General features: G+C 44.4%; 5 protein-coding genes and 1 pseudogene across 5 annotated transcripts; 3 read left to right on the top strand and 3 right to left on the bottom strand.

Annotated features, from left to right (window-relative positions):
* Window positions 1-1448: 1448 nt before the first annotated feature.
* Window positions 1449-1859, bottom strand: LOC110680538 (histone H4-like). The gene is given in 2 exon segments (XM_021856333.1): window positions 1449-1687; window positions 1689-1859. Coding segments are annotated over 2 exon segments (312 nt in total). The 5' UTR covers window positions 1809-1859; the 3' UTR covers window positions 1449-1495.
* A 5819-nt stretch (window positions 1860-7678) lies between these two features.
* LOC110680536 (histone H3-like) lies at window positions 7679-8184 on the top strand. The gene is given in 2 exon segments (XM_021856331.1): window positions 7679-8011; window positions 8013-8184. Coding segments are annotated over 2 exon segments (411 nt in total). The 5' UTR covers window positions 7679-7717; the 3' UTR covers window positions 8130-8184.
* Window positions 8185-9100: 916 nt separating this feature from the next.
* Window positions 9101-9476, bottom strand: LOC110680545 (histone H2A-like). Its single transcript, XM_021856339.1, has 2 exons — window positions 9294-9476; window positions 9101-9223 (listed from the first exon to the last, which is right to left on the bottom strand). The coding sequence occupies exons 1-2, from the start codon at window positions 9474-9476 to the stop codon at window positions 9101-9103; spliced, it is 306 nt and encodes a 101-aa protein (XP_021712031.1).
* A 1625-nt stretch (window positions 9477-11101) lies between these two features.
* LOC110680544 lies at window positions 11102-11515 on the top strand (annotated as a pseudogene).
* Window positions 11516-18085: 6570 nt separating this feature from the next.
* On the top strand, window positions 18086-19096 carry LOC110680535 (histone H1-like). Its single transcript, XM_021856330.1, has one exon. It carries the CDS (start codon window positions 18268-18270, stop codon window positions 18946-18948), a length of 681 nt encoding a protein of 226 aa, XP_021712022.1. The 5' UTR covers window positions 18086-18267; the 3' UTR covers window positions 18949-19096.
* A 5355-nt stretch (window positions 19097-24451) lies between these two features.
* On the bottom strand, window positions 24452-24861 carry LOC110680537 (histone H4). Its single transcript, XM_021856332.1, has one exon. It carries the CDS (start codon window positions 24808-24810, stop codon window positions 24499-24501), a length of 312 nt encoding a protein of 103 aa, XP_021712024.1. The 5' UTR covers window positions 24811-24861; the 3' UTR covers window positions 24452-24498.
* Between the last annotated feature and the right edge of the window lie 2600 nt (window positions 24862-27461).

The raw sequence follows: 27461 nt of genomic DNA, 5'->3' as shown, positions 1-27461 counted from the left end.
GGTGACTTAACGGTATATAGGTTATGATCCTGTTGCATTTAAGTCTCAAAAACAATTCAAGACAATTTTACGAAGTATTGACAGTTTCCAGATTAATAACTATGAAAGATTTAGCAGTTAAAAGAAAACGGTTTGCGTTTGCAGGAGTTCCAAGTTCGATAATATTGATGTATTATCTGATTGAGGTTGAGCATAACTTATGAAATGAATGAAAGCATCAAAGTTATTGATCAAAAAGATTATGTTTTGTTGTTGGCAAAATATGGTTTCATTTGCGAAAGTCAAATTCCTTTACAACCCTGTTTTGCAGTTACGTCAAAAATCACACATTTTCATGATTATCTCAGAAATCTGCCATAGGATCCTCATAATTGTGTTTGGCACGCGACGAGAGAATCCAGTACTGACCCGATTTTGTCAGCCAATTTCAGATTTGTCAAAAAATTGGTATCGTCATGTTTTACCACGTACCCTCTTTAAAAGTCCATGTAACCATGTCGAAATTTGAAAAACGGGAACAAAATAAAATGACCCGATTTGGTCAGCCTAAAATTCATCGAGGGGCTGACAAAATCGGGTCCTTACTGTAGTAGGGCTGTCCTTTGTTTAATTATTGACATACTAGAAGTTGCTTGAAAACACCCCATTTTACGGTAGACATTTCATCATCCACTTTCAATACATTACATACAATACAAACTGATTTGTTCAAAGTCATAAATGCTTGTTGTGGTTTGTAGATTCGAAGCTTGGAAATGTTCGTTCAAAACGATTTTCCCGGTGACCTTCTCAAATTCCCGGTTTTTCCCGTCGGTGGATTCAAATTCCCGTCTCTCACCCGGTTCGGTGATTCGTTTTCCCTTCGTTTCGTTTCGGGTGCGCGAACACAATTCCAGTGCTTGTAAATATTGATTGCAACCGCATCCAGTGAGCGGGACATTTCTCATAAGGTACAGTGTGGAACATGATGAAATATTTGTTCGTCCATCGCATTGTGGAACCGAGCGAGGCAAACTAAGAAGTTCCTAACGCAATCCTAATGGAATTTGATGAGTGGTAATAGGTAATAGGGAGTGGTACGACGAGCGTTCCGTACCTGACACTGAAGTCCGGAGTTGAGATGCATGCACGTGAGATTGGTATGGAAAGATGCACGCACTGGATTTCACCGGCGTGGCATCATAGCGGTTGTTGTTTTCGAACCGACCGAAGTACAACAAGTAAGTAACAACAGTAGTGCCACCCCGGGAAATGACAGTGCTGACTAGACTAGACTATGTATGTATATATATTGGCATTTTATGGTGTCTTCCAATCGGAGACGAGAATTTTCTCCCCAAGCCACGCCACCGCCGGACTGCAAAAGCGTGTAGTGCTTGTCCCATTAGATTACCCTTGCTTTTAGTGTGTGAACATTTGTCATATCAACTCCTTGATGAGTGTGTTTGGTGGCCCTGAAAAGGGCCGTTTGAAGAGCGAAACTTTGGAATGCGATTTAACCTCCGAAACCGTACAGGGTGCGTCCCTGACGCTTCAGAGCGTAGACAACATCCATAGCGGTAACGGTTTTACGCTTGGCGTGTTCAGTGTAGGTAACGGCATCACGGATGACGTTTTCCAGGAACACCTTCAACACACCACGAGTTTCCTCGTAGATAAGTCCGGAGATACGCTTGACTCCTCCACGGACGAGCCAGACGACGGATTGCGGGCTTGGTGATACCCTGGATGTTATCACGCAAAACCTTGCGATGACGCTTGGCGCCTCCTTTTCCGAGTCCTTTGCCTCCCTTGCCACGGCCGGTCATTTTGGATGAATTTGGTTCTGTGTTCGACGACGGTAGTACTGGAACTGATGGCTGCGCCAAGGTTGTTGGTTGTTTGGTTTAACGAGGCTTTAACCGCAAAAGCGGTCATTCGCCTCTCGGTCATCTACGGAGTGTAAAACAGTTTTATGTTAGAATCGCATTCATATTTTCGACGATTGACAGTTTTCGCATGCATTTGATGTTTTTTCCCTTTTCACACTTCTGATTGTTTTCACAGTTCTTTTCCATCAACAGATTTATTTACTTCTTTTTCCTTTTTTCCATTGTTTTTACATTGTTGTCCATTACATTTTTGATTCAACGTTTCCCATAGTTTTTTAAATTTGATTGAAAAGCTTCAACTCTTTCAAAAACTTGATCACTTTCCCTTCCCTCTCTTGTCCCGTAACATAATATTTCCCCCAAACTGTTTTCGAGTCCTATCTCCTTACGCACTTTTTCGAATGCCCTGCATTCAATGAGCAAATGCTCCACTGTAATTATTGTGCCGCAATGCTGACACTTCGGCACCTCCCCTTTTTCCATCAACCACCCATGGGTTATCTTCGTGTGCCCGATACGCAATCGGGTTAGCACCACTTGTTCACTACGAGTCTTTCGGTCCCTCCATGCAGCAGTTGATGGTTTTCACTCTTCTTAATTCACTGATCGTTCTCGGTGCCAGGCCCCTTCCCACACATACTCCAGAATCTTCTTGCTCCAACTATTTCGATCGACGGCCGGTACCTGTCGATCCCGCACTTCTTCTCTTCTTCCACTATTCGCTAATGCATCCGCTTTCTCATTCCCATCAATTCCTACGTGTCCAGGGATCCAGCAAATCACCGCGTTTCTTCTTCTCCATTTCAATCTGCACTGCTCTAATCCACGGATGTTTGGTGGTTTCGCTTCGATCGCTGCCACACAGCTCGCGGAGTCCGTGAAGATGACAGCATTCTCTCCAGGTTCAACGGACTGAACAGCAAGCTGTAACGCCTTCGCTTCTGCCGAAAAAATCGTGCAACCCGTCGGCAGACGGGCACACCGCTCCTCTCCGTTGCAGTATATGCCCAGCCCGACTCGTTCCTTCTTTCGTCTACCGATCCATCAGTGAAAACATGCTTAAAGTTTACGTAGCTTGTTCTCGCTAAATCGATAAATAGTGCTTGTGCTTTGCTGGTGGCTTCTCCTACTTTGAATTGGGACTTAATAGACCAAGTCAAACCGTTATTTCCGCAGACGCCCAGCTTTTTCTCAGCGGTCGGGGGAATTTCGCTACGGGCGGCAATTCCTCACCCGTCGCTTTCTTTCAAACATTACCTTTCGCACGCGTTGAAATTGGCCACTCGTCTGAGTGGTTTGCAAATGCCTTTTTTCTCTTCCAGCTTCGAAGCTTTTTGCCACTAGTAACTTGGCATGCCAAGTGCTCAAAGGCAGCTCGCCAGACTCCGCACAAATTGCTACTATTGGGCTAGACCGGAACGCACCGGAAGCAATACGTAGGCATATCGTTGTAAACAGGTTTCAAGATATTTGTTGCTTGCGTATTGCTCCGACTTACTATGCCCCCATCCATATGAAATATCTTCGAATTATTAGGGCCTTTCCGATGTACAGCAAGTTGACCTTGTTCCGCCGGATCGACGTCCAATGATCCGAAGCAACGATGTTCGACTTTTACACTCCTTCTTGACCTGCACTGCATGTTCCTTGAAGTCGAATCTGCTGTTGATCGTCACCCCAAGCACTTTGGTATTTTTAACCAGTGGTATGCTGGCTCCATTTAGTTTCACTTCTGGAAGGTTTGCGTGTTTCAACTTTTTGCAAATGTGAAGGTGCTTCGATTTTTCAGCAGCAATTTTAAGGCCGCTGTCATTGGCCCAGTTTCCTATCCATGAAACGACTTCTTGTACCTTTTTCCTGACTGCCTTTTGGTTCAGACCGGAGATGACTACGACAATATCGTCAGCATAAACAAAGAAGCGCAGCACGCGCGATGGACTACTCTCCGAAACCCTGCCAAATACAGAGTTCATGCCGATCACGAAGAGAGTCACTGCCAGCACTGATCCTTGTGGTACGCCGTTGGTTTGTTTCTTCCTATCAGAGAAGGTCCCTCCAATTGCCACTCGAAAGTACCTATCTCTGAGGTAGTCTTGAACAAACTCCATCAACCTTCCGTGAATTCCCCAGTTTTGCAGCTGTCTTACTATTGCCTTGTTGGAGATGTGATCGTAAGCTTTGCTGATGTCCAGAGAAACTAAGTCGATGTGCTGCTTTTTTCCTAGAGCCTCGTCAACGCATGCTTCCAGATCCGCTAGATACATATCGATGCCTCTTCCCTGACGGAACCCATATTGTCGTGGATCCAACAGCTGGTTTGATTCAATTACCTCAACGAGCCGCCGGTTGACAATCCGTTCTACCGTCTTCCCAGCACAGCTCATCAATGTGATGGGACGTTGATTGCCGAGAATCTTGGGGTCTTTACCAGGTTTGGGTAACGGGATAACTGTACCTTCCTTCCACTCATGTGGAATTTTTCCCGACTTCCAAACCTCATTGATAAGCTTCAAGAAACCGACTTTGGCCATATATGGGAGGTGTTTCAACATTGGGTATCCGAGAGAATCAGGCCCAACGGATTGCCCTTTACCCTGGTCTATTGCCCACAACAGCTCTTCAATTTTGGAGATATACTGCCATGGGCTCGGCCCGCAATCATCTCTTCAGGTCCGTATATCTGCTCAAGATAATCAGCCATTGTGTTTGCAATTTCTTTGGGGTCCTCCAAAAACACGTCATTCAGCCGAAGGGTTGGTGCCGTTACTTGATTCTTCCCGCTCAACGCTTTCACGTTACGCCAGATGAGGCTCACTGGAGTGTCTGGATTGAACGAATTAGTAAACTCGTCCCAGGATGCTTTTTCGCTTTATTGATGACTCGTCTGCAGTTGTTTCTCGCTAGCTTGAACTCTTTAACAGCTTCGGCCTTTTCCGGGTGATGGTCGGGTAGCTTTTTTACCTTACGTAGCTTTTTCCTCCGGTACTTTACGTTGTTTTCCACTTCCGGGTTCCACCAGTGAACCGATTTTCTCCCAACATTCGAGCTGGTTCGAGGAATGAATTTCTCCGCACTTGACTTCACGAGCTTGGTGAACTCAGCGATGCTGGAAAACTGGTCACTTTTCTTCTCGATGGAGTTCTCAAAACCCTTCCAATCCGCCTTGTTGTACATCCATTGCCGCCTTTTAGTCTGCTTAGCAACTTCAGCTCCAGTAACGGATATTATGATCGGGAAATGATCACTACCTCGGTTATCTTCATCCACTGTCCAGCTCAGTTTATACCCAATCTCCGTTGATACAATGGTGAGGTCGATTGCAGATAACTTTCCGCTGACAGGATCTAATCGGGTACCTTGTCCGGAATTCAAAATCACTAGGTCGTGATCAACCACGAACTCTAGGATTGCTTTTCCCTTATTGTCTGATTTATTGGAGCCCCAAGCCTCATGGTGGGCATTAAGGTCTCCCATCACCACTAGCGGATACTTGCTTGCCAGCACAATCGACGCTAAGATGTCTTCCACCATTTGGACAGTCATTTTATCTGGAGGGATGTATAGAGAAACCAGAGTGGCTTCTATTGGATAAAGGATCGTTGCTGCTACTGCTGGTATGGAAGAGTCTAATACCACGGGAGACGGATCGAAAGACTTACGCACTGCAAGAGCGACGCCCCGCACCGTGCTGTTTTCCGGATCCACACGATTAAACCATACGTATTCTTCCCGGAGGAAGCGCCCAAGAAACGAGTTGTCACTGTTTTTAGTCTCCTGCAGAGCGATAGCTACAGGAGGATTTTCACGCACTAATAACAAAAGTTCATCCTGACGGCCTTTAAGGCCGTTAATGTTCCACTGCACTGCAAACACTTTTGGGGGGCTACAACTATGCTGTTCACTACTTCGACTGTTACATGCGGCTTGATTGCGGTTTCGTTGGGCCATACCTGGATCTTTGAGGAAGAGGTGAACTCACCTCGCCACCAATAGCTCCCGTCGATTCGTAGTTGCTACCCGACATTACTTCCGAATCGTTCCCGTTCGTATTCCGCTTGTAGGGAGGGGAGATTTCTCCGGATCCTCCTTGCTGCTTCCTTTTCGCCAACTTGTCCTTCTTGTCGATTTCTTCTGCCTCCATTTCCGAATCGGTTACCTTCATGACTTGGATCGTTCGTTCCTTCTTGCTCCGCTTATGCTTCTTCGTCGAAAGCTCCTCGACGATTTTTCGGAGCTTCGCCAATTCCTGGTCGACTCCTTTCATCCGCTCCACTTCAGCCCGCAAAACTTGAATTTCCCGATCCTTTTCGTCCTGCTGCAATCGATTCTGAGCACCGGAAACCCCAGCATACGATTTTTCGCCATGGACCCGGTCGTACTCCTTTTTCGCGTCAATGAACGACACGCCGGTGTTGACCTTGATCCGGATGATTTCCTCCTCCTTCTGGAACACCTTACATTTCTTGCTGTTCGACTGATGCCCTTCGCCACAATGCAAACACTGCGGAGGCGATGCACAGCCGGCCTCGAGATCGATTGGGTGACTTTTCGAACAATTTCGACACCGTTCCTGCCCCTGGCAACGCAATTTTGTGTGACCGTACGCGAAACACTTGTAACAAACCATTGGGGAGGGATAATACACACGGGTGGGAACTCGAAGCGAACCGAACCAAATATGCTTCGGGATAACAGTTCCACTGATGGTCAAAATAAGGGTAGGGGTATTTACTCTTACCTTTCCATCCTGTCGTGTGATTCGGTGGACATTCGTCACGCCCTGGCTGCTCAACTCCGTTTCAAGCAATTCCTTGCTCATGTTGATCGCTTCCGGGCAGCTGACAACGCATTTGACGAAATTCATCGTCGGATGCAATTGAATCGCCACCTTGGTGCCATCAATCAGCTCCGTCATCTGCAGCAACTTTTGCACTTTCGCTTCACTTCGCACTTTCAAAACGTACCGCGAACCTCTGTTTTCGGTGTACGTCTCGTCCAATTTTCCACCGGCGGCATGTTCCAGCGACCGCCCGATAACGAACGGATTGTCCGGGAACTTTCCTCCGTCTTTCGCCACCATCGACATCACCACTAATTGTCCGTGATTACTGTTCGGATCCAACCATTCCGGTAATCTTCTCCCGTTACCGGAATTCCCCCCGGGGGGAGCGGCATTTACAGCCGCCATGGCCAACAGGCCGAGCTCCCACAATCACAACTCCAGACAATCAATTGTCTTCACTCACGCACTAGAGGAATTCTTCTTCTCCTTCCACGCACCGCAAAATCCTATTCGTTTAGGCACTACCAAACGTCGGCGAAATCAATTCGAACGACCACCACAACTTTTCACGGTTTTTGTTGTTTTCTTTTCCCACCCCGCAACGCCCTGCTGCACTGCAGCTCGCCGACGGAATCACTCCGGCTCGCTTCTTCTCTTCCTTTTGCTGTCACACAACGCAAATGCCAACGCTCACTGTGATCGCAACACGATCGCGGTTGAACACTCTTTCACACACTGACGGGTGGCACCGTCGAAAATAGGTCTCTCTCCTTTTCGCTTTTCCTTTTAGCTTCCGATTCGCACGTCTTATTCACTCGAAAACTATCACGCAACTGATGATGAATGATGGCTGCGCCAAACACTAGCGGCCACTTTTATACCCACTCGAGGGTTGAGTTCTTCTTTCCTCTCTTGCTTTTTCTATTCTTCCGTGGCTTCCGATTGGTTGCCTGCATCGATATGAGCATATAAAAGAGGACTGCCTGGTTTTTTGACCCTCATTCTGTCGCTGCGTTTCACTGATCCGTTTGGATTGAAAGCAAATTAATCATCATCTAACACAATGGCCCGTACCAAGCAGACTGCTCGTAAGTCTACTGGAGGAAAAGCTCCTCGCAAGCAGCTGGCTACCAAAGCCGCTCGCAAGAGCGCCCCAGCCACCGGAGGTGTCAAGAAGCCTCACCGTTATCGGCCAGGAACCGTTGCTCTGCGTGAAATCCGTCGCTACCAAAAGTCGACTGAGCTGCTGATCCGCAAGCTGCCATTCCAGCGTCTGGTTCGTGAGATCGCCCAGGACTTCAAGACCGATCTGCGCTTCCAGAGCTCGGCTGTCATGGCCCTGCAGGAAGCGAGCGAGGGCCTATCTGGTCGGTCTTTTCGAAGATACCAACCTTTGCGCCATCCACGCCAAGCGTGTCACCATTATGCCCAAGGACATCCAGCTGGCTCGCCGTATCCGTGGAGAACGCGCTTAAATTCGGTCTGCATTATAGTTGCCATTCTCAACAAAACGGCCCTTTTCAGGGCCACTAGAGCATTCCCCTAAAAGAGTTGTGTGAGCAATTTTCCCTTCAGTGTACCTAAAACTGTTTGTTCCCTGGGGGAACGATTACTTCCTAAAGCCCCTTGACCTTCCTCCTACCACCGAACGATCATACTCTCAACACTGATGAGGGAGGTACGTCAACCAACCGACAACTCGAGTTGTCCCTTCATGCTTCGCTTTGCACACACTTTTGAATGTGCATCTCCAGCGCGGACTTCATTCTCTGGTACCGGCCGTATGTTTCCCCTTCTTCTTATGCTCTTTTCCGGATTCAGAAGCTTTCCCAGCTCGCCTCCCCTTGTTGCTACAAACTAGACAACTCGAACATCCAACATTGAAAGTTTGACCGTATGATTGAAACGTAATCTTTGGCTTGTTTACTTTGAAACACACCCCTATGATAGTTATAATTGATAATTGTGGGGTTTGGAAATTGATTGATTCCTTTAATATTAGGAGCTCCTGATATAGCCTTTCCTCGAATAAATAATATAAGTTTTTTAAATACTACCTGCTTCATCAACTCTTCTATTGTCAAGCAGTAGATAGTAGAAAATGGGGCAGGAACTGGATGAAACAGTTTACCCCTCCTCTCTCTTCAGGAACAGCTCACGCAGGGCTGGCTGTTTCAATGTTTTATGTTTCTGTTCGGCAAATTGAACTCCAAAAATCGAAAGTTCGAGGTATCCCGAACAGAACATTTAAGAAGCCCAAACGTTTCCCCCCGCGGAATCTAGAATTGATTCAGAAATGGTCATAATATGGCCGATATCTCTTCATCGATCCTCTCTGTGGCTAAATTAGATAAATCTGCAATATTTCAACAACAACTCTCTAGCGGTGGACTGGATATTGTCGTCCTGAAAAGGACGGTTTTTGGTTTGATGCACGCAGTGTAACTTATGCCTTCTTTTCGGTTTTCTTCGGCAGCAAGACAGCCTGAATGTTGGGCAGAACACCACCTTGGGCGATGGTAACACCGGACAGCAGCTTGTTCAATTCTTCGTCGTTGCGGATGGCCAACTGCAGATGACGGGGGAATGATTCTGGTCTTCTTGTTGTCACGGGCAGCGTTTCCTGCCAATTCGAGCACTTCAGCGGCCAGATATTCCATAACGGCAGCCAAGTAGACTGGAGCGCCGGCACCGACACGCTCGCATAGTTGCCCTTCCGGAGCAGACGGTGAATACGACCGACTGGGAACTGCAATCCAGCGCGGGTTGGAACGGGACTTTGCCTTTCCCTTAACTTTGCCTCCTTTGCCGCGGCCAGACATTTTGTGGTTGAGTTTGAGTGGACTTGAGAAACAAACGTTCACGAAAGCGTACGTAAGCGGTACTGATGGTGATTTCACCGGATGAGGGTATCTTTTATACATGCGTAGCCCTGCGCTGCACTCATACTAGGATGGTGCGAACGAAATGGATGAAGTAGCAAACGAAGCGAAGGGGCGGAACAGCGCTCACCATTCTACGGGTATAAAAGAGAACCGACTGGTTCGGTCGGGCATCTGCTCTCAGCGCTGAGCAAACTCTTTGAGAAGCTCATCCTCAACCGCCTCGTCAAGTTTGTCGATGAACGGAACATTCTCCTGCCGGAACAGTTCGGGTTCAGGAAAGGGCATTCCACTACCCACCAACTCGTGAGGGTGATGAACACCATCAAAAGTAACAGGGCTGTATCCAAGTCCACTGCCATGGCCTTGTTAGACGTCGAGAAGGCGTTTGACAATGTTTGGCACGATGGGCTTGTATATAAGCTTTGTCACTTCAACTTTCCACCCCACCTTATCAAAATCATCCGAAGCTACCTTCAGCAGAGGTCGTTCAAGGTATCGTTGAATGGCTATTTATCTAACGCCTTCCCAATACCAGCAGGAGTGCCGCAAGGAAGCCTGCTTGGTCCGCTGCTTTACAGCATCTACACATCCGACATTCCTCCCCTTGGCGAGGGCTGTGTGTTCTTTCTGTTCGCAGATGACACCGCAATAGCAGTCAAAGGGAGGATGCCTACCGAAATCACCAACAAACTTCAACGATGCCTTGACGCCTTTGTTGAGTACGCTTCCACCTGGAAAATCAAAATTAATGCCTCCAAAACCCAAGCGGTGATGTTCCTCCATCGGCAATCCTACAGACTAAAACCCCCACCAAACTGCACTGTGACAATGGATGGCACAAGGGTCGAGTGGTCGTCAGAGGTAGTGTACCTCGGCCTACTGTTTGACGACAAGTTACTGTTCCGCTCCCATGTTGATCGATCTCTTACCAAATACTCAGCCCTTACCAGAAGCCTTTATCCGCTGATTGCCCGCAGATCTCGCCTCTCGAGGGCGAATAAACTGGCGGTCTACAAGCAGGTGATATCCCCTGCATTACTCTACGCAGCTCCGGTGTGGGGTCAATGCGCACAAACCCACATAGCTAGGATCCAAGTCGCACAAAATCGAGCGCTAAGGATGATCCTTGATAGCCCTTTTGGCACAAGGATCATCGACCTACACGAAGAGGCAAATTGCCCCAGAATTAGCGAGAAAATTAGGATTACGACAGAGTCTTTTAAGCAGAAATGCATAATATCTGAACATGCTCTAATAAGCGCCTTGTATATAGTAGATTAGGTTAGTTTTAAGGTGTAAATAGTAGTTTTAAGTTTGTATATATTTTCCAAATTCCACCAATCCCACATTTGTGGTGAACTTAATATTTCATTTTATTTCTAAAAAACCATTATTATATTTCAAATCGACCACCAAAGATGAAAAGGTATACTCCTGTATCACTTAAAACTAAATATGTAATCCACAAAAACATGCAATAAAGATTATTGAAAGTCAAAAAAAAGTCGGTCGGGCATCAGTTTCAGTTTTCGTTTGGAATCTAAAACAACGTTAGCAGCACGATGGCACCGAAAACCAGCGGAAAGGCGCGAAGAAATCCGGCAAGGCCCAGAAGAACATTGTCAAGGGCGATAAGAAGAAGAAGAAGCAGCGCAGGAAGGGAAAGCTACGCCATCTACATCTACAAGGTGTTGAAGCAAGTTCACCCCGACACTGGCGTTTCGTCGAAAGCCATGAGCATCATGAACAGCTTCGTCAACGACATCTTTGAGCGTATTGCCGCCGAAGCCTCCCGCCTGGCCCACTACAACAAGCGTTTCGACGATCACATCCCGCGAAATCCAAACCGCCGTCCGGCTTCTGCTCCCGGGAGAGTTGGCCAAGCACGCCGTTTCGGAAGGCACCAAGGCCGTCACCAAGTACACCAGCTCCAAGTAAATGACGACCGACACTGCGTTCAATCACACCAAACCAAAGGCCCTTTTCAGGGCCACTATTTCAATCCCGAAAAGAGTTGATTTTGAAAATCTGACACTAGACTGTTTTATCACACTATTGAACCGACTGAGGTAGTGTCACGGCGGTGACTTCATACGTGACAACACCCCCCTCTCTGATCAGTTTGAATTTATCCAATTCATTTTATTTATTCGATGTTATCAGTTTCAGTATTGATTAATTATAACGATTACAGTTGCAGAGATTTGGATCCCCATTCAGCTGCGTAATAATAATAGGAATTTCATTGTTAAGCAGTATAGGGAAACATCTGTTCACAAAAAAAAACCCTAGATCTAAGTTTTTCCAATCCGTTTGAATTTAAAACAAGAAGATCCACTTCGTACGTTCAACATTTCTGCTGATTGCAAAAAAATGTTGTACCTTAACCACACTCCATTCACTAGCAGAACGTTTAAAGTTCAATATTTATGCTGATTGCCATGTTGCACCTTAACACTTCATTTTTGCTATCGGTTGTGCTGCATGTTAGTAGTTTTAGACAATTTTGACATCATAGGACTAGCTAGCTAGGCAGGCATGATGACAAGTTTCGTGGTTCGTTCGTTCTTCTTCTCAACGTATTGGAAAGAAGCTCATTATGTTTTCTAGCGTCCCATTACAAACGATCTCGTAAGAGCATCCCAGCAGTTCAGGCTATCATAATAACGTTTATCGAACAACAGTTGATGCAAATGTTATCGATCGGATAATCTCGATAATGCCATCAATCGGTTCCCATTGATGGGGCCCATTCACATAGTTCATGGGTGGGTGGTGTGTCTTCGAGATGTAACGGGTCAAACGAAATTGGGGAAACATTCTTATACACAATGGGTGGTGGGCGCGTTGCAAATGGTCATTGTTGGCGTTATGAAATTTGCGAATGATGGTGACATGACCACGTTGTGTGGTTGCCATTCGGCTTCCTGGCTCGGGTGTTGCTCAGTACTAGCACGGACAGACACGTTGAACAGCCCCTGAGGGCACTGTACACAAAAATATATCTCGATCGGGGGAGTGTAGGGTGCAGTTTCTACACCGGGAACACGTGCCCGTGGGCATGTTAGGGACTTCCGAGAACAATTTGTCGCGAATTCAGCGCGACATGTCCGGTACTACTGCCGCCAGAAGAGATTGTATGGAATGTTCATTCGATGCAACTGCAGCTAGCAAAACCGATGCCTATTCGGGCAGATTTCGCACTAGCTCATTTGCAGATTCCACCGCAGGGAGGGTGCTTGCTTTGCTTGCTTGCTTCTTGAAGTAAAACATTCTCAGATAAACTAGATCCATAGTAGCACGTGCACTGTCCTTTTCCAATGCAGTTGCCGCCGATGGCTGAGGCAATGCCAGCAATTTGCACACATTCGACCAACCAACAGTGCACAGGTGGAAGGTGATTAGTGTTTGGTGACATTGTTTTCCGGACAAAATGGCACAAACTTGTGTGACTGACGTCATAGTCGAGCCCAAGTTTTCGGTATGTTTGATGAAAACATCAAATTAACATTGTTCAAAGTTTACTAAAACCAAACGCGTAACATCGCTCGTCGGCACTGGGAATGACTTTGTTTGAGGCTCATTAGGGGCCATTAGACACCGGCATACTGGCTATACCCGCATGTCACCGCAAAGAGCAACCATTCATGTTGCCAAATTCACCACCGCCGTGCAGGGTGGTATTGTTTCAATAGTTACTATTGATTGTTTTATCGAGCAAAGCCACACCATATGGCGCACGGGTGCTGTAAAGACATGTCTCAGCGGTGCTTCTCGCGAAACCGGCCCGATGTGGCGATGACGGGCTGCTAGCGAGACTCATGCACTCACCAAACGGACATACTAGACAGGCAAATACTTAGTGCGATTACCGGAAAAATGCGTTTTAAAAACTATAAGGTACATCCCTATGGGGTTGTACGAACTGGTGACGTAGGACCACGATGGTTAATTTAACTACATTTTATGTTTAAATTTTATGTGCTCGTTTTGACTTCATACTGTTTTCAGTGCTCGAAACTTTCCTGAATATATATGCATATAACGATTTGCAGCCAAGTGTACGTTTAATCATGTCCCAAATATACATTATCTTTATCCGATGAATTCGTCATATTTATCTATGAAAATGTGAAATTTCACTTCAGGTTGTATGATTATTTTGAAATTATATTAGTAACCTCCTATGAAATATATGGTAGCATTGGAAAGAATAGTAGTGATTGAGGCTTGTTCAGCATGCTGAAGCAAAATCTAAGTAATTCTAATTAAAGAATATTTAATAGCAATGTATCTATAGGAATTTATTCGAGAATTATAATTAAAGCTTCAGTCATCGCTTTGTTGATCTTATGGTTTGAGAGAAATATTATTCATTGCTTGGCAATGTGATAAATTAAGTCGGAAATATTACTCTGTTAACTCTCTTACACACATTTGGTGGCCCTGAAAAGAGCCAAAGGCTTTGTTAGCTCGGATGCTGTCTTAGATGAATCGCACTACAGGATGTTATCAGTTGATTGCCATGGTTAAACAAAGAATCCCCAACGCAAGTGTAGAAATTTGTATAAGTTCTCTGCTTACAAGACGAACCAGTTGAATATTTCGTGGTGTGGATGGTACACATCAGCAACAGGTATTAGATCACACGGCTGAAGTCGAAATCTGAAAACGTAGCTTAAGTTTGAAATCTTGAGCGATACCACAAGCCGGACGCTCGATTTGTCTAATTAATAGTAGTAATGATGCCTAACGGGCTTGATTCTTGACTGCACCCACAGATGAGTTTATCACGAGCCGAAATCTCATAAACCAGATGCTGATCAACAGCTCAGCAGGCTTCTAGCTACGAGGTGCTCCTCGCTAAGCAGGTTCGGAGAAGCTCTTACCAGCTCGAAAGCAAAAATGGAATGAAACCGAATCCGGCGAAGGAAGCATGCTTTAATCCCTTAGATTAGCAGATGATGCTCCTCCCATTCGTGCTCTTCTCTTCTAGTCGACCAATCTGGAAAAATGGGTATGTGCCAATAACGTTTTGGGCTTAGAATTACTTGAAAATTGCGAAAAATGATAATGCGTGAGAAATTGATCAAACATGAATAGTTGGAATGCTTGACATTTACTAAATATTCTCTAGTTAGCTATTGATAATCAATAGTTTTCTTTGGTATGAAAGTGAATTTCTGATTAATGCGTGCCAAAATGATGAAAATTGTTCAATCAGAATTTCTCTTGAAAACCATTCGCAATTTTGTTGCATGTGATCATTTTCATAATCGGAAATGCTCGGCAAATCAAAGACACTGTTGGAAATGCCACTCTAGTTTACAATCGTTGTGAAATGTTGAGCACTCACCCCGACGGCACAGCAGCAGCATCCACGAATAGTCTCAAATTGACGTGCCATCAATTATTCATGACAAATTAAATTTTGTACGAAACTGTGAGATTGATTGAGGAATAAAAAGATGTAATAAGGTCGGAAATATTATTCTTTCAACTCTTTTCCACAAATTTGATGGCCCTGACAAGGGCCGATGGCTTTCTTAGCCTCGATGCGGTCACAGATAAATAGCACTGCGGGATTGATCAGTTGATTGCCATGGTCCGTGGGACGTGGACGTCGCTGCACAGGATCGGAGGAGCTCGTGCCAGCTCGGAAGTCGAAACGGAATGAAACCGAATCCAACGAAGGGAGCATGTTATATACCCTTAGATTAGCAGATTATGCTCCTCCCCTTCGTGCTCTTCTCTTTCTAATCGACCAATCTGGGAATGCATATGTGCCAATAATGAGTTGGACTTAGAATTACAGTCGACTCTCCACAACTCGATGTTCTATAACTCGATATATTCTATAACTCGATGGATTTTGCGGTCCCTTCAAATTCCCATACATCATGCTCTCCATAAGTCGATATTTCTATAACTCGATGTCTCTACTAGTCGATGCCACGCGGGAGGAAAATTTCCCTCCATAACTCGATATCCATCTAAAAACCCTTTTTTATACAGGAAGACATGGACAATTTCTGGTTTGGCAGTGAATAAAGGACTTCCAAGTTGCTATAAAAGTTTAAAAACATAGAAATAAGAAAAATTATTTTTAGTAAAAATAAGGGATTTTACGAAGATTTTGAAAAAAGTGTCCAAAGATATTTTTTTCAAAATGCTATCAACAAAATGATATTGTTTGCTTGCAGAAGTGATCATAAGAGTATTGGGAATATAGAAATTTGAACCTTTGATTTTAAAATTTTTGGTATCGGTATGTTCTATAACTCGATAATTCTATAAGTCGATGGTCCCTTGAATATCGAGTTATGGAGAGTCGACTGTACTTGATAATTGCGAAAAATGATAATGCTGGAGATATAGGTCGAACATGAATGAAAGGGTTGACAATTACTAAATATTCAATAGTTCGCTATTGATAATCAATAGTTTTCTTTAATATTAAGGTAAATTTCTGATCCATGGTGCCAAAATTATGAAAATTGTTCAATGGGAATTTCTTTTCAAAAGGATTCTAAACATGTCACAATTTTGTTACATGTGATCATTTTCGTAATCGAAGTGTTTCTCATAAAATATGGCAAATCAAAGACACTGTCGGAAATTCCACTCTAGTTTACAATCGTTATGAAATTTTGAGCACTCACCCCGACGGCACTGCAGCAGCGTCCACGAATAGTCTCAAATTGTCGTGCCATCAATTATTCATGACAAATTAAATTTTGTACGAAGCTGCGAGATTGATTGAGGAATAAAAGATGTAATAAGGTTGGAAATATTATTCCTTCAACTCTTTTCCACAAATATTATGGCCCTGACAAGGGCCGATGGCTTTCTTAGCCTCGATACGGTTACAGATAAATAGCACTACGGGATGTTATCAGTTGATTGCCATGGTCAAACGGGGAGTTTGCTCATACGACGAACCAGCTGAATGGTTCGTGACGTGGATGGCGCACAACAGCAACGGGTATTGGATCCCCGGGCACAAGTCGAAATCAGGAAACGATGCTCACTCTTGAAAGCTTGAGCGATTTCACCAGTCCGACGCTCGATTAGCAGCATCTCCTCGGATCAGCAACTCTGGGGGCTTCTGGTATCTGGTTCCTAACGGGCTTGCTTCTGGACCACCGATCACGAGTCGAAATCTGGGAGCGCGGATAAATTTGCAGCGGCGATGACGATGGCTTGGACGCTTCTCCGAGCAGCAGTAGTTTGCCGCTCGGAGAAGCGCCCAAGCCATCGTCATCGCCGCCGCAAATCAATCTTGCGTCTTCCTCTTCCGACGACACAAATTGGACTGTGACGCGGGTGCAAAAGCAAAGCCAGAATGACTCGCCCGACCGTGTTCACAGTCCGACCGCAAAAAGAAGACTGAGGGAAGAAGCAGGGACCCGTTTGCTTTTATAGTGGGAAGCGACACCGTCGAAAAGTGCTCGAACGTGATTGGTTGGATAAGAAAGGGGTCAACATTTATCAAATTTTCAATAGTTAAATAATTGGTTCATAAACAACGTTCAAAATCTCCCCTAATTTCGTTACATGTCCCATTCTCCGTACTTTTAAAGTGAAATGTTGAGCACTCACCCCGATTGCACAGCAGTAGCGTCCACGACTAGTCAATTATTCATAACAAATTAAATGTTGTATGAAGCTGCGAGATTGATTGAAAAATATAAGATCTAATAAGGTCGGAAATATTATTCCTTCAACTCTTTTCCACAAATTTGATGGTCCTGACAAGGTCCGATGGCAGATGAATAGCACTGCGGGAAGTTATCACTTGATTGCCATGGTCAAACGGGAAATCCTCAACGCAAACAGCAACGGGTAGTGGATCCACGGGCACGTGTCGAAATCTGGAAACTCGAGCGCTTCCGACGCTCGATTAGCAGCAGCTCCTCGGATCAGCAACTCTGGGGGCTTCTAGTATCTGGTTCCTATCGGGCTTGCTTCTTGACCGCCGATGCTGAATTTATCACGGGTCGAAATCTGGGAGCGCGGATAAATTTGCGGCGGCGACGACGATGGCTTGGACGCTTCTCCGAGCAGCAGTAGTTTGCCGCTCGGAGAAGCGCCCAAGCCATCGTCATCGCCGCCGCAAATCAATCTTGCGTCTTCCTCTTCCGACGACACAAATTGGACTGTGACGCGGGTGCAAAAGCAAAGCGAGAATGACTCGCCCGACCGTGTTCACAGTCCGACCGCAAAAAGAAGACTGAGGGAAGAAGCAGGGACCCGTTTGCTTTTATAGTGGGAAGCGACACCGTCGAAAAGTGCTCGAACGTGATTGGTTGGATAAGAAAGGGGTCAACATTTATCAAATTTTCAATAGTTTAACAACAAAATTCACTTATCGGATATATTACTAACGATGCGTAGATACATTTCTGATCGAATGATACTAAAATCGTAATAATTGGTTCATAAACAACTGAGTTATTAACGTTCAAAATCTCCCCTAATTTCGTTACATGTCTCATTTTCCGTACTTTTAAAGTGCACCCCAATATAGAAAACAAAGACGTAGTCCTACGTCAAAAGGTGTTACCAAAAATATGTACAATATTTCGCGAACAGTCATCCAGTGGACGACCATGTCTGCATCCCTAACACAGACGACGAAATCGAACACCGCACTGTTGCCAGAATTTCCGTCATTCATTCGTTTACTATCGCCATCGTGTGAGTGTTACTCTAGCTACCTATCGAGATGTCTGAAGTTGCCACTGAAGCCGCTGCCGCAGCCCCGGCTGCCTCGCCAGCCAAGACCAAGAAGCCAAGGGCCCCCAAGGGACAGGGCAAGCCGAAGAAGCCGTCGACCCACCCCCCAGTCAACAACATGGTTGTTGCTGCCATCAAAACCTTGAAGGAACGCAACGGATCGTCCCTGCAGGCCATCAAGAAGTACATCGCCGCCAACTACAAATGCGATGTCGCCAAGCTTGCCCCATTCCTCAAGAAGGCCTTGAAGAATGGCGTCGAGAAGGGCAAGTTCGTCCAAACCAAGGGCACCGGCGCTTCCGGTTCGTTCAAGCTGAAGGCTGAAGCTAAGAAGGCCGCCAGTGAGAAGAAACCGAAGAAGGCCGGCGAGAAGAAGGCCAAGAAGGCTACCGGAGAGAAGAAGAAGGCCACCAAGAAACCAGCTGGGGAGAAGAAGGCCAAGAAGCCAGCCGGCGAGAAGAAAGCCAAGAAGCCGGCTGCAGCCAAGAAAGCCAAAGCTGCTGGTGCCAAGGCTGCCAAAAAGGCCGGTGGTGTGAAGAAGGCTGCTGCTCCGAAGCAGAAGGCCACCAAACCTTCCAAGACCGCCGCCAAGAAGCCCAAGACCCCAAAACCGAAGAAGGCTGCCCCAGCCAAGAAAGCTGCCGCGAAGAAGACCGCTGCCAAGAAGTAAATTTGGGACAGCAACCGTACTGTTGTAAAACAGTATCTAACATCCAATCAGTCCTTTTCAGGACTACCATCCAAGTTTAGAACAAAGAGTTGCACAGTCAATGATATTCCATTCCTCTCACAGAGGGAAATAAATCCCCCCGAAAAGTTACGTGCACTTTTTGCCACTGAATGGCGAATTCTTCCCGAACCCTTTCGCAAATCAATAAAATTGGCCAATCATGCACCCCTTTCTCTGCCAGCAACTGTAAAGCCCGGACAGGTAGGCGAGCACTGGCTGGCACTCACTGTAGCGGTGCATCCGTACCCAAAGCAAACCTCCACTAGAGGAACAGCTTTTGATACACTCGAATGATTCAAGGATTTGAAGAAGTCTATCGACTTAAAGGCTCCCCCAGATCTAAGCGACAGCGACAAAAAAACGTCGCGATTTCGCAGCGATTCGCGTCGTGTCAGTCAAGATGGTTCCATAGAAGAGTGCTTGCAGCGACACAACAACGAAATCGTGTCGCTGTCGCCGTAAAAAGTCGCGTAGTTTTGGGGGAGCCTTATTTAAATCGGGTTGAGATTCGTAGCGTTGCCTTGTGAAACCAAAACATGTTTTCGCGGCAACCTGGAATCGAACCAAGGACCTTGCGATCGATAGGCCCGTGCGTTTTCAATACACTCAGGCAAATGGACTATCGAAATACATTGGATGCACTTATGAAAATTCGCCACAATAAATCGGGTTGAAATTCATAGCTTTGCCTTATGAAACCAAACATTGGCAACAAAAAATGTTTCTCGCAGCAACCTGGAATCGAACCAAGGCCCTTGCGATCGTTAGGTCTGTGCTTACACCACGCGCCTACCGACGCCTGGATGTGAGTTGATGCTAAAACGAAACATAAAGCGTTCGTATGTCAAAATGCAAAATGTATGCATTTCGATAGTCTAGTTCACAGGTCCGTACGTACCGGACCTACTGGGCAGGCTGAGTATCGACATCCCAAGTAGAGCGGTCAAGTACAGTTTGCTGCTAATTACCAAAGTAATCTTGACAGCTGATCCAGTATGAGCGAACTGCCACTATTTTCCTTGCGGAATAATCAAATTACTCTTGTGGATGTTGCAAATTAAATTAATTGGCAGTAAAATACTAAGCCCAGGGATTGGCTTCTGAAAATCTCAATCTTTCGGGGCCAATGGGTCGACCTTGCTCAGTATGTTTGATTTTCGTAATCCAATGCTGTTCCACTATTCCAAAGATGAGAGCAAATCAATACAGTGTAACTGATTTTAAGCGTGATTGGCGAATCGAACGCCTCACATCCCCATCGCAGTTTGGGTACGAGAGAAAGAGAGTGAGCACCGCCGCCATTTGCTTGCGTGCACCGAGAAAAATTTGCGGCTCGAAAATTTGGCCCTGAGCTCCTGACACTCAAATTGAAACCGGTAAATTACTTCCGCCGCTGTTACTACACGTGGAGCATTTCCGTTGGAGTGAACGCGTCTTCATTATCAAAATTTTTTGTGCTCATTCTTTTGATTTATTTCGCACATGGGGTTTTGCGAATGCCTCTTCTTCTTCTCATTTTTCTTGGCCGGCTTCTCACTTTATTTTTTTATGTGACCATTTTGCTCACATGGCTTGTTGGGAAGTTGAACCCAGACACCTTCAGCATGGGTTTGCTTTGTAGCCACCGACTTTACCACTACACTAAGGAAGGCCTTAACTGCTATTTATCAACATTATGCTCTTCAAGTGCGTCTTACTGCCGAGTTTCAGATAATTTGGCCGATGCCAAACTCCAGATGCCAAAATAAATCAGTGTTTCATTAAATTGATGTTTCTCTAAAGTAATTAAATCTAGGGTGAATTAAAATAATAAAACAAACCCACACATGTAGCAGCATCTACCTTACCTATTCAATTTGTAATCGATTAGTTAACTAATGAGAGATTAGAAACTCTTAAAATGCTGTTCCCAAGGAAATCTGGATTTATTGTGGTATGAATATTCAACAACTTAGGATTTTTTTTTGCATCCAATATGTTTGAGTGCAAAAACTTTCGGCAAGATTATTTTAGGCTAGTAAACTTTTCTTTCAAACTCTTGAGTCAAAAAGTTAGAGCCAAGCTCAAAAAATCAAACAAACATTGTTTGGTACTACATTGCTAATTATTGAGAAAAGTGAAACCTTTTTAAGAAGTTAGTACCGTAAAATGGGGTGTTAAGGACTCGTGGGGTTTTAAGGGATTGAACTTCTCCATCAAGTTTGAAAAGTCACAAAAACGTCGGAAGTCGATATATCTTGCTTGCTTTGTTCGGAGGATTGTGAGCTGCATTATGTGATCGGGGATATCTATTAATATTAGGTATTGTGGAGTCTAGATATTGAAAACGATTCAAACCATTTTTGAAAGAATTTTATTGGCAAAAAAGATTTAACTACAAAACAATGAAACAATATTAACAAAAATATGTGAGTAACCCAGAACATAAGTATATTTAATTGAGATCACAACGCAGACAAAAGCTTTTGAAAATGTTATCTAGATTTCGCCTTTTAATATTTCTTATGGAAAAAGTTTCTTTTTGAAAGTTAGCGGGGTGTTAGGGGATTATCTTTTCTACTACTTTTTCCAAGTTACAAAACTCGTTCGATTTATGCCGATATATGTTCCATTATACTTTAGGCTTGTTCCGTGAAGTAAAGCTGCATTGTAAAGGTTAAGGGGACTATTTTGTTTGTTACTGAATATTACTAAAATGTCTAGCCCTGAAAATATGGGATTTTTTTTTTTTTTTTTTTTTTTTTTTTTTTTTTTTTTTTTTTTTTTTTTTTTTTTTTTCTCAGAGGCACCCGAGTTGCGCGAAGAGTGAAACCAAATCTACCTATCGAACTGTCAAACTGTCTACCTATCGAGCAGACCAGCAAAACAAATAGGGGCTATTTTCGAAGACGAAGGAGAACAATCATTCAAAGAAGCAAATGCAAATATATAGGTTATGATCCTGTTGCATTTAAGTATCAAAACCAATTCAAGACAAATTCAATATCGAGTTAGGGAGAGTTAACTGTACCGTCAAGCTACCATTCACCGTGCATTTAAGAAAAATTTGCACTTCAAAAAAATATAAAACTATTCCAAATAATTTGAAGCGTACTAGAATACCACTACGTAGCGGGCAATTATATAATAATTCAGGGAAAAATCTAAAACTAGTGATGCATAACAAAAAATTAGTCAAAAATTATGTTTGAAAATGTCATGTTAAGGTCGCCTCGTACCGTTCTATGTGTCACCATTTACCGTGCACACTAGTGCACCATTCACCGTGCGTATAGTTTTCGTCATGATTTGATTTTGTATCTTGAAGAAACGTTGTTAATGGAGCAACTATGTTGCTAGTAGTGTGCGCATTCATTTTTAAGAGTATTCAAATCTTCATTTACAATAAAAACTATACAAAGTTTAAAAATTGGCTAAATTATTATTTTTTAATTAAAATCGTTATAGGAGGTTTGACTGTATTGTCCAAACCATTCCATATTCACTTAAATTCTAAATATGAAGTAGTTTAATGACGACATAACAATAAATCTAATATTATCGCATAATTCCATGCCTTTTACACTATACACGGTAATAGGATCCATATATATTGAAAAGGATCCATTCACCGTGCATTTGGGTTTCGACTGAAACACAATAAAAATTCTAATTTGCATTAAATCTCATTGCTCATACGATGAAATACATCTTACTAATAATATCCACAGTGAAAACTTGTTGAAATTTTGAAAAATTTCATACTCTATCGTTAAAATAAAAAATGTGATTTTTTGGCGTTTCTACTAAGATTGTTGCAATATCTCGTTATCAAACAGAATTCACATGATTTTGTCTACATAAACTAGGTTTTTCAAAATTATTTGTGGCAAAAACTACTTCGTTTCATCAGTTTTATCTTATTTTGCTGACCAAAGAATGATTTGTGAAAATTGTATGAATATTCTGTAGGAATTTGTATATGTGCACGGTGAATGGAGGCCGCACGGTGACTGGTGACTTAACGGTATATAGGTTATGATCCTGTTGCATTTAAGTCTCAAAAACAATTCAAGACAATTTTACGAAGTATTGACAGTTTCCAGATTAATAACTATGAAAGATTTAGCAGTTAAAAGAAAACGGTTTGCGTTTGCAGGAGTTCCAAGTTCGATAATATTGATGTATTATCTGATTGAGGTTGAGCATAACTTATGAAAATGAATGAAAGCATCAAAGTTATTGATCAAAAAGATTATGTTTTGTTGTTGGCAAAATATGGTTTCATTTGCGAAAGTCAAATTCCTTTACAACCCTGTTTTGCAGTTACGTCAAAAATCACACATTTTCATGATTATCTCAGAAATCTGCCATAGGATCCTCATAATTGTGTTTGGCACGCGACGAGAGAATCCAGTACTGACCCGATTTTGTCAGCCAATTTCAGATTTGTCAAAAAATTGGTATCGTCATGTTTTACCACGTACCCTCTTTAAAAGTCCATGTAACCATGTCGAAATTTGAAAAACGGGAACAAAATAAAATGACCCGATTTGGTCAGCCTAAAATTCATCGAGGGGCTGACAAAATCGGGTCCTTACTGTAGTAGGGCTGTCCTTTGTTTAATTATTGACATACTAGAAGTTGCTTGAAAACACCCCATTTTACGGTAGACATTTCATCATCCACTTTCAATACATTACATACAATACAAACTGATTTGTTCAAAGTCATAAATGCTTGTTGTGGTTTGTAGATTCGAAGCTTGGAAATGTTCGTTCAAAACGATTTTCCCGGTGACCTTCTCAAATTCCCGGTTTTTCCCGTCGGTGGATTCAAATTCCCGTCTCTCACCCGGTTCGGTGATTCGTTTTCCCTTCGTTTCGTTTCGGGTGCGCGAACACAATTCCAGTGCTTGTAAATATTGATTGCAACCGCATCCAGTGAGCGGGACATTTCTCATAAGGTACAGTGTGGAACATGATGAAATATTTGTTCGTCCATCGCATTGTGGAACCGAGCGAGGCAAACTAAGAAGTTCCTAACGCAATCCTAATGGAATTTGATGAGTGGTAATAGGTAATAGGGAGTGGTACGACGAGCGTTCCGTACCTGACACTGAAGTCCGGAGTTGAGATGCATGCACGTGAGATTGGTATGGAAAGATGCACGCACTGGATTTCACCGGCGTGGCATCATAGCGGTTGTTGTTTTCGAACCGACCGAAGTACAACAAGTAAGTAACAACAGTAGTGCCACCCCGGGAAATGACAGTGCTGACTAGACTAGACTATGTATGTATATATATTGGCATTTTATGGTGTCTTCCAATCGGAGACGAGAATTTTCTCCCCAAGCCACGCCACCGCCGGACTGCAAAAGCGTGTAGTGCTTGTCCCATTAGATTACCCTTGCTTTTAGTGTGTGAACATTTGTCATATCAACTCCTTGATGAGTGTGTTTGGTGGCCCTGAAAAGGGCCGTTTGAAGAGCGAAACTTTGGAATGCGATTTAACCTCCGAAACCGTACAGGGTGCGTCCCTGACGCTTCAGAGCGTAGACAACATCCATAGCGGTAACGGTTTTACGCTTGGCGTGTTCAGTGTAGGTAACGGCATCACGGATGACGTTTTCCAGGAACACCTTCAACACACCACGAGTTTCCTCGTAGATAAGTCCGGAGATACGCTTGACTCCTCCACGACGAGCCAGACGACGGATTGCGGGCTTGGTGATACCCTGGATGTTATCACGCAAAACCTTGCGATGACGCTTGGCGCCTCCTTTTCCGAGTCCTTTGCCTCCCTTGCCACGGCCGGTCATTTTGGATGAATTTGGTTCTGTGTTCGACGACGGTAGTACTGGAACTGATGGCTGCGCCAAGGTTGGTTGGTTGTTTGGTTTAACGAGGCTTTAACCGCAAAAGCGGTCATTCGCCTCTCGGTCATCTACGGAGTGTAAAACAGTTTTATTGTTAGAATCGCATTCATATTTTCGACGATTGACAGTTTCGCATGCATTTGATGTTTTTTCCCTTTTCACACTTCTGATTGTTTTCACAGTTCTTTTTCATCAACAGATTTATTTACTTCTTTTTCCTTTTTTCCATTGTTTTTACATTGTTGTCCATTACATTTTTGATTCAACGTTTCCCATAGTTTTTTAAATTTGATTGAAAAGCTTCAACTCTTTCAAAAACTTGATCACTTTCCCTTCCCTCTCTTGTCCGTAACATAATATTTCCCCCAAACTGTTTTCGAGTCCTATCTCCTTACGCACTTTTTCGAATGCCCTGCATTCAATGAGCAAATGCTCCACTGTAATTATTGTGCCGCAATGCTGACACTTCGGCACCTCCCCTTTTTCCATCAACCACCCATGGGTTATCTTCGTGTGCCCGATACGCAATCGGGTTAGCACCACTTGTTCACTACGAGTCTTTCGGTCCCTCCATGCAGCAGTTGATGGTTTCACTCTTCTTAATTTCACTGATCGTTCTCGGTGCCAGGCCCCTTCCCACACATACTCCAGAATCTTCTTGCTCCAACTATTTCGATCGACGGCCGGTACCTGTCGATCCCGCACTTCTTCTCTTCTTCCACTATTCGCTAATGCATCCGCTTTCTCATTCCCATCAATTCCTACGTGTCCAGGGATCCAGCAAATCACCGCGTTCTTCTTCTCCATTTCAATCTGCACTGCTCTAATCCACGGATGTTTGGTGGTGTTCGCTTCGATCGCTGCCACACAGCTCGCGGAGTCCGTGAAGATGACAGCATTCTCTCCAGGTTCAACGGACTGAACAGCAAGCTGTAACGCCTTCGCTTCTGCCGAAAAAATCGTGCAACCCGTCGGCAGACGGGCACACCGCTCCTCTCCGTTGCAGTATATGCCCAGCCCGACTCGTTCCTCTTCGTCTACCGATCCATCAGTGAAAACATGCTTAAAGTTTACGTAGCTTGTTCTCGCTAAATCGATAAATAGTGCTTGTGCTTTGCTGGTGGCTTCTCCTACTTTGAATTGGGACTTAATAGACCAGTCAACCGTTATTTCCGCAGACGCCCAGCTTTTTCTCAGCGGTCGGGGGAATTCCGCTACGGGCGGCAATTCCTCACCCGTCGCTTCTTCAAACATACCTTTCGCACGCGTTGAAATTGGCCACTCGTCTGAGTGGTTTGCAAATGCCTTTTTCTCTTCCAGCTTCGAAGCTTTTGCCACTAGTACTTGGCATGCCAAGTGCTCAAAAGGCAGCTCGCCAGACTCCGCACAAATTGCTACTATTGGGCTAGACCGGAACGCACCGGAAGCAATACGTAGCATATCGTTGTAAACAGGTTTCAAGATATTTGTTGCTTGCGTATTGCTCCGACTTACTATGCCCCATCCATGAAATATCTTCGGAATTATTAGGGCCTTTCCGATGTACAGCAAAGTTGACCTTGTTCCGCCGGATCGACGTCCAATGATCCGAAGCAACGATGTTCGACTTTTACACTCCTTCTTGACCTGCACTGCATGTTCCTTGAAGTCGAATCTGCTGTTGATCGTCACCCCAAGCACTTTGGTATTTTTAACCAGTGGTATGCTGGCTCCATTTAGTTTCACTTCTGGAAGGTTTGCGTGTTTCAACTTTTTGCAAATGTGAAGGTGCTTCGATTTTTCAGCAGCAATTTTAAGGCCGCTGTCATTGGCCCAGTTTCCTATCCATGAAACGACTTCTTGTACCTTTTTCCTGACTGCCTTTTGGTTCAGACCGGAGATGACTACGACAATATCGTCAGCATAAACAAAGAAGCGCAGCACGCGCGATGGACTACTCTCCGAAACCCTGCCAAATACAGAGTTCATGCCGATCACGAAGAGAGTCACTGCCAGCACTGATCCTTGTGGTACGCCGTTGGTTTGTTTCTTCCTATCAGAGAAGGTCCCTCCAATTGCCACTCGAAAGTACCTATCTCTGAGGTAGTCTTGAACAAACTCCATCAACCTTCCGTGAATTCCCCAGTTTTGCAGCTGTCTTACTATTGCCTTGTTGGAGATGTGATCGTAAGCTTTGCTGATGTCCAGAGAAACTAAGTCGATGTGCTGCTTTTTTCCTAGAGCCTCGTCAACGCATGCTTCCAGATCCGCTAGATACATATCGATGCCTCTTCCCTGACGGAACCCATATTGTCGTGGATCCAACAGCTGGTTTGATTCAATTACCTCAACGAGCCGCCGGTTGACAATCCGTTCTACCGTCTTCCCAGCACAGCTCATCAATGTGATGGGACGTTGATTGCCGAGAATCTTGGGGTCTTTACCAGGTTTGGGTAACGGGATAACTGTACCTTCCTTCCACTCATGTGGAATTTTTCCCGACTTCCAAACCTCATTGATAAGCTTCAAGAAACCGACTTTGGCCATATATGGGAGGTGTTTCAACATTGGGTATCCGAGAGAATCAGGCCCAACGGATTGCCCTTTACCCTGGT

The sequence above is a fragment of the Aedes aegypti genome, unplaced genomic scaffold (genome assembly GCF_002204515.2).
Source record: "Aedes aegypti strain LVP_AGWG unplaced genomic scaffold, AaegL5.0 Primary Assembly AGWG_AaegL5_hic_scaff_1555_PBJ_arrow, whole genome shotgun sequence".
NCBI lineage: Eukaryota > Metazoa > Arthropoda > Insecta > Diptera > Culicidae > Aedes > Aedes aegypti.
Note: the sequence above shows the minus strand (reverse complement) of the source record. Positions and strands in the feature narration are given on the sequence as shown.